This window comes from Pungitius pungitius, chromosome 1 (genome assembly GCF_949316345.1).
Source record: "Pungitius pungitius chromosome 1, fPunPun2.1, whole genome shotgun sequence".
Classification (NCBI taxonomy): Eukaryota; Metazoa; Chordata; class Actinopteri; order Perciformes; family Gasterosteidae; genus Pungitius; species Pungitius pungitius.
The window spans coordinates 9,855,553-9,868,345 of NC_084900.1; the positions used below are offsets into that span (position 1 = coordinate 9,855,553).

The following is a 12,793-nucleotide window of genomic DNA, read 5'->3' on the forward strand; positions in this document are numbered from 1 at the left end:
TGTAATTACAATCTCCCACTGTTAGAGAGGAATATGACTTATCTCCTTCTCTGCTCTGTTACAAGTCTGCTCTTCCTCGCCGTCTAACTTCCCCCGGTGCTCGATAACGCTGCCTCGCCGAGGCAAATGAGAGGGGGGGGGGGGGGGGGGGGACGGGCGGTAAAAGTGAACCAGAGCTGAGGAAGAATACCCAACGAGGATGGGGGAGGCAGAGCTGGGAAGAGAGACAGGCAGAGAAGGCTGCAGGGTAAAACAGGACGACGAATGGACGCTGATGGAGAGATACCAGGCCGGGGAGAACAACAGCAGGCAATCGGGGAGCTAAATAGGAATAAATGCATGTGCAGAGTGTGAGATGAGACGAGGGTTGTTAATTCATGAGGAGGGAGATTTAAAAGACACAACGCGAGACGAGTGGAGGACTTTGAGGAAGACCGATAAAGGCTCACGGGCATCAGTGAAGGAGAGCGAGGCCTGGAGGGTGGAGGAGCTAAAAGTTAAATAACAGGAGAGAGGAAGAAGTTGTCTTGTCATTGGAGTCATCGACCACGAGGGAAATCAGCCGTGAAGCTCTTTGTCCATTTAGTTAATCTGCTACTGAGTCTCGCGCTCATTTTTTACAACACAAATGAAAGTAGTTTCGTTTGTCGCCGTTGCAACTTGTTTGTAACCGCTCAAGCGCCGAGCGGATCTCTTTGATGTTAGCTGGCGGCCATGTTTAATTATTACCCGCTAATGTACGGTCAAATAAAATATGTTCTCCTTCCCAACTTTCCCAACAGGCGGGTTCAGCATCCCTTAGGTGCCCCTCTTTAACAGTCCAGGCCCTTTGGTGCCATTTTTCGTCATGTAAGGTAGTATGATCGACTTTTAAGTGTCTCTTGGTAGATTTAGGAAAATCAAAATTTACAAAAAGTAAATTGTGGCTTTCATTTTTGGTCCAAACGACGTAACATGAGTATGCAGGATGGAATTGGCTCCCGCCATTTCCTGGTATTTTTTGACCGATCCCGATGCTGAAAAGCCGCTGACCCCACCGTCTACCGCGATGATTCACCTCAGCGCGAGGGTTCTGGTTGGGTTGTGGACCCTGGGGCTTTCACGGAACACGTTGTTATCATCACACCACAAGGCTTTTGTCCAAGTCGACTCCTTCGGGAGCAGGAGAGGAGGTGAGGGTCCGACGGTGCCCGTCCGACTCACCCATGACTTTAATCCTCCTCTCATACCAGTAGAGACCAACAGAGTGCAGGCCTGCAGATGCCCTCTGCACAGCTTAACTCGGCGTCCTGCTATTACCCCGCCCCCCCTTCAAACCCCCCCGATCCCATCTCCAGTTTCTTCTTGTTTATTTATTGTGTTGATGATCTCAAGCCTCAAATTGACTTGCAGAATGGATTTGCGCGACAGCCTCTTACCTCCCCTTCATTTCCCCTCCCCTCCCTTCCGTTTTGATTAATCCAACGACCTCCTCCTGTGAGTTGCAGAGAAAAGAAGCGAGTCTAAGTGAAGGATGAGGGAAATCAGGATCAAAAGAGAAGGAAGGGCCTCATTCATAAGGTCCAAATTAGATTTATAATTCAACATCTGACCGCTGTTGCAAATCTCTATACTCAGTTCTTTAACCTGACGTTCATGCCCAGTTGTAGAATGAAGATGAAGATCAAACTATTTGTAGAATTGGATTCCGCTGGTGGTTGCGTAGGAGGGTTCGTGACGCGTGCAATCCAAACACTTGGTGTCATAACTCCAGAGAGCTCAGTCGGCTCTGAGGGTGATGACGTCTGAGAACTCCGGGCCGATTAGGCTAACTTGTACAGAGCCTTTCCACCAGCTGGCCTTTTAATGTCTACCATTACAACAAGAACCTTCAAGAAGTCTGCTCACCAGCCGCACAGGAAGGCTGCTGTTAAAGGGGGGAGAAGGAGGGGAGGGGGGGGGGGCACTGTGTTCGGGCCCTGCTCTGTTTGTCATCCCGGGCCGTGGTCTTTGGTGACACTTTGTTCATTTGCGAAAGCGACTGTTTGAGATGCAGGGATCGATCGAGCCAATAGAAGCGGGGTCCTGAGGGGGAGGGAGGGATGGAGGGAGAAGCATGTGCAGTTTTCATTACCTGCTTCTGCAACGTGGAACTGGACGTGCATCACTAATAACACTTTGTTTTGGCTCATTTATGCCAAAGGGGTGGCATGTTTCCTATCGTCTACCACACATCATGCTAACCCTAACCCTGGAAAAAAAAAAGGTTTGGTTAAGTTTTGACTTTCTATCTCCATCTGAGGCCTTTACTTCCATCTATTATTTTGGCAGGATTTTTAATTTGAAATTGATTTTTTTTTTAATAGCAGCTAATGGCTTCATGAATCTAAAAGTTCCTGAGACTTGATTTTTCATCTGTATGAGAGATGCATCATTTTGACAACCTCTCACTCACTTTTATAATGCATTCTTGTTATTTGTCAAAGAAAAAAAAAGCATATGCTTCAAACAAAAATGTACAATATTTAATTACAAGCACAAATAATGATTTGTCATAATTAATAAGTATGTTGTTGTTTTTCTACTCCATGTTCTTCAGCCTTCAGAGCCTCTCTCATCGCAGATCTAATCCAAATGCTTCGGGGGCTTTAATTGTCACGGCAGCGTTTGGTCATTACGACAGTGTGACCACGCACCAGCTGGCGTTTTGTCAGTAGCACTCAACTCACCATGTCACTTCCCATAAAGCCCCTTTGGATGGCACACACTCGTGAGAGAGCCTGAGAGGGATACGTGTACACACACCGACTGGATCCAGTAACATATCTGTACATGCAGGCGGAGGCCCGAGAAGCAGCTGACGAAATGACACGCAGGCGAACCCGCTTCAGAGAGTGGATTCAAAGCGCAGTGTGTGTGTGTGTGTGTGTGTGTGTGTGTGTGTGTGCTGCTCCAGTGGCTGAAGTTAGTTTATATGGAGAGCTATGCACATAAGAAATCCAAGGTTCCACAGAAAGTGCTGTTCACTGTGGCCCGGGACTGGGGGAATGAATTCAAGGCAGGCTCAGACGATGTCACTTTATAATGCACTGAATTCTTAAAGCACCCAGCTAGGCCATGCTCACTCTGTCTTTCTCTCTCTCTCTCCGGCGGAGGGGGGTGGTGGGAGGGGGGGGGCTCTACGTACAGTCTCTCCCAGCTTTGTCTGACCTCTGGTGGGCCAACACCCAGACTTTATAGCTCCTAAATCTCCCGCTCCTAATCCCTCCCTGCCTCTCCCTCTCTCCTTTCCACACACACATTCCCACTCCCGACTCTGACAGATACTGTACATCAGGCAGGAGGAAATGGGAGACGGATCCTTTTATGCGGCGAAGAAGCATTGCGAGCGTTTAGGGGAGAGAATGATTGCTCTAACCCCGGTCCTCCCTTTTCTGTTTTGTTCTTTCAGTGCAGTTCAACTTGATTCCTGTGGGGCTCAGGATAGTGGCCATCCAGAGCACCAAGACCGGGCTTTACGTTGCCATGAACAGCGAGGGCTACCTCTACACGTCGGTACGGTCAGCACGTCCAGTACAGTGATGCTGTGAGCCCTTAAACACTCATTTCAGGACAGAGAGGATGGTGGAGCTGCTCCGGGTTTTCTCCATCGTGCCTAAATGTGACGCCGTTGGCCTCCTGCTTGATAAACCAGCGCCCCATCTATGAATAGTACACTGTACCTAGTCTGCATTCAGTGTGCAGTGTCTTATGAGAAGTCAAATTCAAATCAATTAAGCTAATTGGAAACACCAATTACTCGGGATCTGTTTTTTACAGGTTCTACTGTATTTGGGTTTGTAGCAAAGGTAATCCAACTTTCACTAAGAAAGGTGTTGAGTGAAACCTTGAAGATCAAAAGAGATTTCCCTTTTGCCCCCAAACATGGAGTTTCTTTCTGCAGTTGTACATCAAGACTGCTTTTTTAAACTAAACATATTTGGTTTATTTTATAGGTGCTCGTACAGATAACCATGTAGCAGGTCTCTGTGTACATATTATTATATTATGTAGATGTTTAACCAGAGGTGTGGATTCGAGTCATGTGACTTGGACTCGAGTCAGACTCGAGTCATGAATTTGATGACTTGCAACTCAACTTGGACTTTAACATCGACGACTCGTGACTTCACTTGGACTCGAGCCTTTTGACTCGAGAAGACTTGATACTTCTCATGAAAACTGGGGGAAAACATTTTCACACGGCCGCGCCGCTCTGTTTATCTGCATCTGTCAAAAAAATGTGCGCCACCTGTATGCAGAGAGCGCTGCCTGTACGACATCCAATCACTGCAGTCCCACCTGGTTCTGATTTGACAGCATCTAAACAGGCACATTGCAAGACAACCAATAAAGCGCAACAACGCGCCAGTTGGAAAAATGATACCAAAGGTAGTTTCGTTTGGCTATAAAAATTACGAGGTAGTCGACAAAAAACGAGTTGCTATATGCAAAACATGCGGGTCGAAGATTACAGACGGAGCGGCCACAACGTCCAACTTTGTTCGACACCTGAAGTTGCGCAAAGAAAGGTAAGTTTTGAACGAATGCTGAGCACCTTATCAAATGTACCGTAACTCACTAGCATTTTACCGTATCAACGAGACAGCTCGTTCATGCTTACAAAAATCGGGATTTTTGAACCCGGATTCAGACTCCGATGGAAATCCTCGCCAACATTATGTCAACGTCCGTTTTAAAGTACTATAACACAGTCACAGTCGATCCACCATTACCCTTCACTTCCCTAATAAAAGGAGCACTAGTGCTGCTCCTGATGCCAGATTTTTTTAAATTTAACTTTGATATTATGAGATGAACCGAAGAACTCGGAGAAAACTCTTAATGACATTATTACTAATAAAAGGAGCACTAGTGCTGCTCCTGATGCCATATTTTTATTTATTTAACTTTCATTGATATTATGAGATAAACCGAAGAACTCGGAGAAAACTCTTAATGACATCATTACTAATAAAAGGAGCACTAGTGCTGCTCCTGATGCCAGATTCCTTTTTTTTAACTTTCATTGATATTATGAGATAAACCGACGAACTCGGAGAAAACTCTTAATGACATCATTACTAATAAAAGGAGCACTAGTGCTGCTCCTGATGCCAGATTCCTTTTTTTTAAACTTTCATTGATATTATGAGATAAACCGACGTACTCGGAGAAAACTCTTAATGACATCATTGCTAATAAAAGGAGCACTAGTGCTGTTTGTCACGGATGGACCCTGGAAGTAGACTCGGACTCAGGATCAGAGCTTCCAACCTTTCTTTATTAAAGGACAGGTATCAATTATATCCAGGGGCAAATCTAAATGGGAATTCCGAGGACAGGCAGTAGGTCGGCAACGCGGGAGGCAAAAGACGGTTCTGGTCCAGGGGAATAGGCAGGTTCGTGGTCAGATGCAGGCGGAAGGTCGATTCACAGGTTCTAAGGGGTTTAGGGGCAGATAAACAAAGCGGTTCAGCAGAGAAGTGTACATTCAATACCTCACAACCTGCCCGCTGCGTCGGACTGTTTTTATAGGCATCTCTCTCTCGCAGGTGTTCAGCGTTCCAGTGATTGGCTCCGGGGTTCGCGTCATCTCTCGCAGGTGTCTAGAATTCTGGTGATTGACTCCGGAGAACGCGTTCTTCGGCTCCCCCTCGTGGCCTCCTGCCGTCACGCTGGGGTTGAGACCTCACAGAGCCCCCTCCTCCACGGCCGGCTCCTGACGGTCGAGCCACTGTAGACGGCGGGCGACCCCGCGGGCGAGGTGCAGGGCGATCCGGGCGCATCCGATGAAACTCCTCTATTAGTTCTTGGGAGACGACATCCCGGGGCGGGACCCATGATCGTTTTTCAGGGCCGTATCCTTCCCAGTCCACCAGGTAATGGAGGCCGTCCCGCAGCACAGCCGTTATAGCGTATGCCGGACCCCCATCTATCTCCAGTGGGGAAGGTGGCGTTGGTGTCGGCAGAGATGGATGGAGAGGGCTAGCATGGACAGGCTTCAGAAGAGACACGTGAAATGCTGACGAGATTCGATAATGTTTAGGTAGAAGCAGTCGGTATGGGTGATTTTGAATGGTCCGATGTATCGCGGCCACAGCTTCCGGCAGGGCAGACGCAGCTTCAAGTTCCTCGTGGATAGCCACACCCGCTGACCCGTTTGGTAGCTGGGAGCGGGCCGGCGTCGTCGGTCTGCGAACGTCTTTTGCGTGCAGGCTGCTTGGCGGGAGGTGATGATGGGCGGTCTCCCAGACTTTGCCACTGCGCTGGAACCAGTCCTCTACGGCCGGTACGGGACCGACAGGGAAACAATGGGGGCTGGTATCCCAGCACACACTGAAAAGGGGTTAATCGTAATGACGAGTGGAACATAGAGTTCTGTGCGTATTCTGCCCAGGCCACGTACCGGGACCAATCATGTGGATGTTGTAAGCAATAACTACGAAGGTACTTCCCCAGTTCCTGGTTGAGCCTTTCGGTTTGGCCGTTGGTCTCCGGAAGGTATCCGGACGTCAGCTTCACCTTTATTCCCAGCCGGTTGCAGAACGCCCTCCAGACCTGAGACGTGAACTGAGGACCCCTGTCTGAGATGATTTCTTCTGGAAGGCCGAACGGGCGAAACACCTGGAGGAACAGACACTCTGCCATCTCCATGGCTGAGGGAAGGTTACACAGGGGTATAAAGCGACACATTTTAGAGAACCTGTCGACTAATACTAGAATAGTAGTAAACCCCTCTGACGCCGGTAGGTCGGTGAGGAAGTCCACTGCCACATGGGACCACGGTCTCTGGGGAGTGGGCAGCGGTACTAACTCCCCGGCGGGGAGCTGACGGGTTTTTTTTGTTTGTGCGCAGACCGGACAGGATAGCACGTAGTGGGACAAGAGCTGAGTGGTTCGGGTAATGCCTGGATGTCCTGATCCCAACGAGGTGTGACTCCACTGGACGAGTTGAGGCCGCACTGATTGGCGGGGGTGTCAGGTGGTGCTGGGTCTGTGCGGAGCGCATCCTGGATGACGGACTCGAGTTCCCAGTGAATGGGACCGACGAAATATGAGTCCGGTAGGATGGGTTCGGGGTCGGCCATTGACCCGTACACTCGTGAGAGTGCGTCCGCCTTTGCGTTCTTCTCTCCGGGCTGGTATGACACGGTAAACTGGAAGCGCGTGAAAAACAAGGCCCACTGGGCCTGACGCGGGTTTAGCCGTTTTGCCTCTTTCAGGTACTCCAGGTTGCGGTGATCAGTCAGTACCATGAAGGGGTGCCGAGCTCCCTCTAGCCAATGCCTCCATTCTTCAAGGGCGAGTTTGATGGCTAGCAGTTCCCGGTTGCCCACGTCGTAGTTTCTTTCCGCCGGGGACAGTTTCTTTGAAAAGAACACACATGGGTGCATCTTGGGGGGACTCCCCGTGCGTTGGGATAGAACACCCCCGACCCCTTCTTCGGAGGCGTCCACCTCGACAATAAACTGGCAGTCGGGGTCCGGTTGGGTCAGCACGGGAGCAGAGGTGAACGCCCGCTTAAGGGTGTCGAACGCCTTCTGGGCTGCGTCAGACCATGGGAGTTTGCCTTTCTTCTGGCTCGAAAGGGCGGTAAGTGGGGCAGCCATTGCCCCGAAGTTCCGGATGAATCTCCGATAGTAATTGGAGAACCCCAGGAACCGCTGGAGGTCCTTTACGGTGTTAGGTGTAGGCCAGTTGCGCACCGCGTCTACCTTGTCTTGGTCCATGGCGACCCCTCCTGGCGAAAGCATGTATCCAAGGAAGGTGAGCGTTGAGACGTTGAACAGGCTTTTTTCCGCATTAACGTAGAGTTGATTGGCCTGCAGACGCTGGAGCACTAAACGCACCTGCTGGACGTGCTCCTCCATACTGTGGGAGTAAATGAGCAAATCGTCAATGTACACAATAAGAAAACGATTTATCATGTCATGGTGCTAGTGCTGCTCCTGATGCCAGATTTTTTTAATTAACTTTCATTGATATTATGAGATAAACCGAAGAACTCGGAGAAAACTCCTAATGACATCATTACTAATAAAAGGAGCACTAGTGCTGCTCCTGATGCCAGATTTTTTTTATTTAACTTTTTATTGATATTATGAGATAAACCGAAGAACTCGGGGAAAACTCTTAATGACATCATTACTAATAAAAGGAGCACTAGTGCTGCTCCTGATGCCAGATTTTTTTTAATTTAACTTTCATTGATATTATGAGATAAACCGAAGAACTCGGAGAAAACTCCTAATGACATCATTACTAATAAAAGGAGCACTAGTGCTGCTCCTGATGCCAGATTTTTTTTATTGAACTTTTTATTGATATTATGAGATAAACCGAAGAACTCGGAGAAAACTCTTAATGACATCAATACTAATAAAAGGAGCACTAGTGCTGCTCCTGATGCCAGATTTTTTTTTATTTAACTTTCATTGATATTATGAGATAAACCGAAGAACTCGGAGAAAACTCTTAATGACATCATTACTAATAAAAGGAGCACTAGTGCTGCTCCTGATGCCAGATTTTTTTTAATTTAACTTTCATTGATATTATGAGATAAACCGAAGAACTCGGAGAAAACTCTTAATGACATCATTACTAATAAAAGGAGCACTAGTGCTGCTCCTGATGCCAGATTTTTTTAAATTTAACTTTCATTGGTATTATGAGATAAACCGAAGAACTCGGAGAAAACTCTTAATGACATCATTACTAATAAAAGGAGCACTAGTGCTGCTCCTGATGCCAGATGAGATAAACCGAAGAACACGGAGAAAACTCTTAATGACCTCATTACTAATTGTGGTGGCGGGCGGGGTTTCAGCTCGGCTGCAGGGGGGAGAGAGGGGGAGTGGCTCGGGGAACAGGGCCAGGTGGAAATAATAATTATCAGCTGTGGGTGATTGTGTGTGTGTGCGTGTGTGTGTGTGGATGCTCCCTTGCATTTAAGGAGTAAGGCGAGGAGGAGAGAGCGGGGACAACGAGCGAGCCCGACGCTGACAGGGTTTCCCGAAAGAAACAATAAAAACTTGTTGTGAATACTCGATCCTGGCTCCGAGCCCTTTATCCGCACGACGCACCCACGGTACAGTGGCGCCCAACTCGGCGGAGAGGAGAAATGGCGGATGAGGAGCAACGGCAGGGGATGGCGGCCCAGCCAGTGCTCGCACTGGGCCGGATGTTGGCAGAAATGGCAGCGATCCAGCACGACCAGGCGGAGGCCAACCGCCAATTCCTGGGGGCGCTCCAGGCACAGGTGGGGAGGCAGGCCCAGACCCTGGAGCAATTGGTGGCGCGGGCGGAACCACCACCGATCCCGACAGCGATGGCGAGCCTGACGCTCCACCGGATGACGGCGGAGGACGATGCACAGGCATTCCTGGAGGCCTTCGAAACAACGGCGGAGGCATGCGGGTGGCCGGCCGGGGAGTGGGCAGTGAGGCTGCTCCCGCTGCTAACAGGGGAGGCGCAGTCAGCAGCCATGGGGCTGCCCCCGGCGGCCCGGCGGGACTACGGGGCGGTGCGCAAGGCAGTGGTCGACAGACTGGGGCTGCTGCCGGAGGACCACCAGCGGCGGTTCCGGGGGGCCAGGCTGGGACCCGAGGACCGGCCATTCGCCTACGGGCAGCGGCTCAAGGACGCGGCCGCCAGGTGGCTCCTGCCAGGCGGGGTGGGATCAGCCGCGGACGTCCTCGAGAAGGTGGTCCTCGAGCAGTTCGTGGAGGGGCTCCCGGCCCGGACGGCGGCGTGGGTCCGGTATCACCGCCCACCGACACTGGAGGCAGCCGTCACCCTGGCAGAGGACCACCTGGCGGTACACCCCCGCGGACCGGGCAACAGGGAGGGCGCGCGACCGCCGCCCCGACCCGCGGCGGCACCCCAGGGATGGAGCCAGCAGCAGGCGGCAGGACGACCCGGACCGGCCCCACGGCGGACACCGACGGCCCCGTACCGCGACCCCCCAACCACAGCAAGCCCCGGCCCCCTTCCTCGCCTTACTCCTTAAATGCAAGGGAGCATCCACACACACACGCACACACACACAATCACCCACAGCTGATAATTATTATTTCCACCTGGCCCTGTTCCCCGAGCCACTCCCCCTCTCTCCCCCCTGCAGCCGAGCTGAAACCCCGCCCGCCACCACACTAATAAAAGGAGCACTAGTGCTGCTCCTTATGCCAGATTTTTTTTAATTTAACTTTCATTGATATTATGAGATAAACCGAAGAACTCGGAGAAAACTCTTAATGACATCATTACTAATAAAAGGAGCACTAGTGCTGCTCCTGATGCCAGATTTTTTTTAATTTAACTTTCATTGATATTATGAGATAAACCGAAGAACTCGGAGAAAACTCTTAATGACATCATTACTAATAAAAGGAGCACTAGTGCTGCTCCTGATGCCAGATGAGATAAACCGAAGAACTCGGAGAAAACTCTTAATGACATTATTACTAATAAAAGGAGCACTAGTGCTGCTCCTGATGCCAGATTTTTTTAAATTTAACTTTCATTGATATTATGAGATAAACCGAAGAACTCGGAGAAAACTCTTAATGACATCATTACTAATAAAAGGAGCACTAGTGCTGCTCCTGATGCCAGATGAGATAAACCGAAGAACTCGGAGAAAACTCTTAATGACATTATTACTAATAAAAGGAGCACTAGTGCTGCTCCTGATGCCAGATTTTTTTTAATTTAACTTTCATTGATATTATGAGATAAACCGAAGAACTCGGAGAAAACTCTTAATGACATCATTACTAATAAAAGGAGCACTAGTGCTGCTCCTGATGCCAGATATTTTTTAATTTAACTTTCATTGATATTATGAGATAAACCGAAGAACTCGGAGAAAACTCTTAATGACATCATTACTAATAAAAGGAGCACTAGTGCTGCTCCTGATGCCAGATGAGATAAACCGAAGAACTCGGAGAAAACTCTTAATGACATTATTACTAATAAAAGGAGCACTAGTGCTGCTCCTGATGCCAGATGAGATAAACCGAAGAACTCTGAGAAAACTCTTAATGACATCATTACTAATAAAAGGAGCACTAGTGCTGCTCCTGATGCCAGATTTTTTTTAATTTAACTTTCATTGATATTATGAGATAAACCGAAGAACTCGGAGAAAACTCTTAATGACATCATTACTAATTGTGTTGGCGGGCGGGGTTTCAGCTCGGCTGCAGGGGGGAGAGAGGGGGAGTGGCTCGGGGAACAGGGCCAGGTGGAAATAATAATTATCAGCTGTGGGTGATTGTGTGTGTGTGCGTGTGTGTGTGTGGATGCTCCCTTGCATTTAAAGAGTAAGGCGAGGACGAGCGAGGAGGAGAGAGCGGGGACAACGAGCGAGCCCGACGCTGACAGGGTTTCCCGAAAGAAACAATAAAAACTTGTTGTGAATACTCGATCCTGGCTCCGAGCCCTTTATCCGCACGACGCACCCACGGTACAGTGGCGCCCAACTCGGCGGAGAGGAGAAATGGCGGATGAGGAGCAACGGCAGGGGATGGCGGCCCAGCCAGTGCTCGCACTGGGCCGGATGTTGGCAGAAATGGCAGCGATCCAGCGCGACCAGGCGGAGGCCAACCGCCAATTCCTGGGGGCGCTCCAGGCACAGGTGGGGAGGCAGGCCCAGACCCTGGAGCAATTGGTGGCGCGGGCGGAACCACCACCGATCCCGACAGCGATGGCGAGCCTGACGCTCCACCGGATGACGGCGGAGGACGATGCACAGGCATTCCTGGAGGCCTTCGAAACAACGGCGGAGGCATGCGGGTGGCCGGCCGGGGAGTGGGCAGTGAGGCTGCTCCCGCTGCTAACAGGGGAGGCGCAGTCAGCAGCCATGGGGCTGCCCCCGGCGGCCCGGCGGGACTACGGGGCGGTGCGCAAGGCAGTGGTCGACAGACTGGGGCTGCTGCCGGAGGACCACACACACACACGCACACACACACAATCACCCACAGCTGATAATTATTATTTCCACCTGGCCCTGTTCCCCGAGCCACTCCCCCTCTCTCCCCCCTGCAGCCGAGCTGAAACCCCGCCCGCCACCACACTAATAAAAGGAGCACTAGTGCTGCTCCTGATGCCAGATGAGATAAACCGAAGAACTCGGAGAAAACTCTTAATGACATCATTACTAATAAAAGGAGCACTAGTGCTGCTCCTGATGCCAGATGAGATAAACCGAAGAACTCGGAGAAAACTCTTAATGACATTATTACTAATAAAAGGAGCACTAGTGCTGCTCCTGATGCCAGATTTTTTTTATTTAACTTTCATTGATATTATGAGATAAACCGAAGAACTCGGAGAAAACTCTTAATGACATTATTACCAATAAAAGGAGCACTAGTGCTGCTCCTGATGCCAGATTCTTTTTTTTTTACTTTCACAGATAGCCTCTGTATGGAACATTAGCTGCTTCTGGTACAATATTAAAACTATAGGTGCTCACGGATGACCCGTGGTCTGAAAGGCAGAAAAAGCAAGCCAACCGTCTGCCGAACCTGATGATACGGGGGGGTTTCTTTGGCTTTATCATGTGTTTCACCAGTTCTGTACATATTTCATCCTCCAAAATCTCGCGATGGAGAATGATCATCCTCGGCAATTTTTCCCTGTCCATCCATGAAGTCACAAAGTGATTGTAGGCTTTCAGGCCAGCCCTCTTGACGTTGTGTCTCCTCGCCTCGACGGGCACATCAACATGTCGTAGCTTTTCCATGAGCCGCCGGGTCAATGA

At 49.8% G+C, this 12,793-nt stretch overlaps 1 protein-coding gene across 2 annotated transcripts in view; it reads left to right on the forward strand.

Annotated features, from left to right (window-relative positions):
- fgf11a (fibroblast growth factor 11a) overlaps positions 1 to 12,793 on the forward strand; it is a 60,520-nt gene that overhangs the window by 30,997 nt on the left and 16,730 nt on the right. For both annotated transcript variants that reach the window (XM_037481092.2, XM_037481093.2), the window contains one exon: positions 3,431 to 3,534. In XM_037481092.2, coding sequence (XP_037336989.1) covers positions 3,431 to 3,534 — 104 coding nt within the window. The remainder of the gene's footprint in view (positions 1 to 3,430; positions 3,535 to 12,793) is intronic.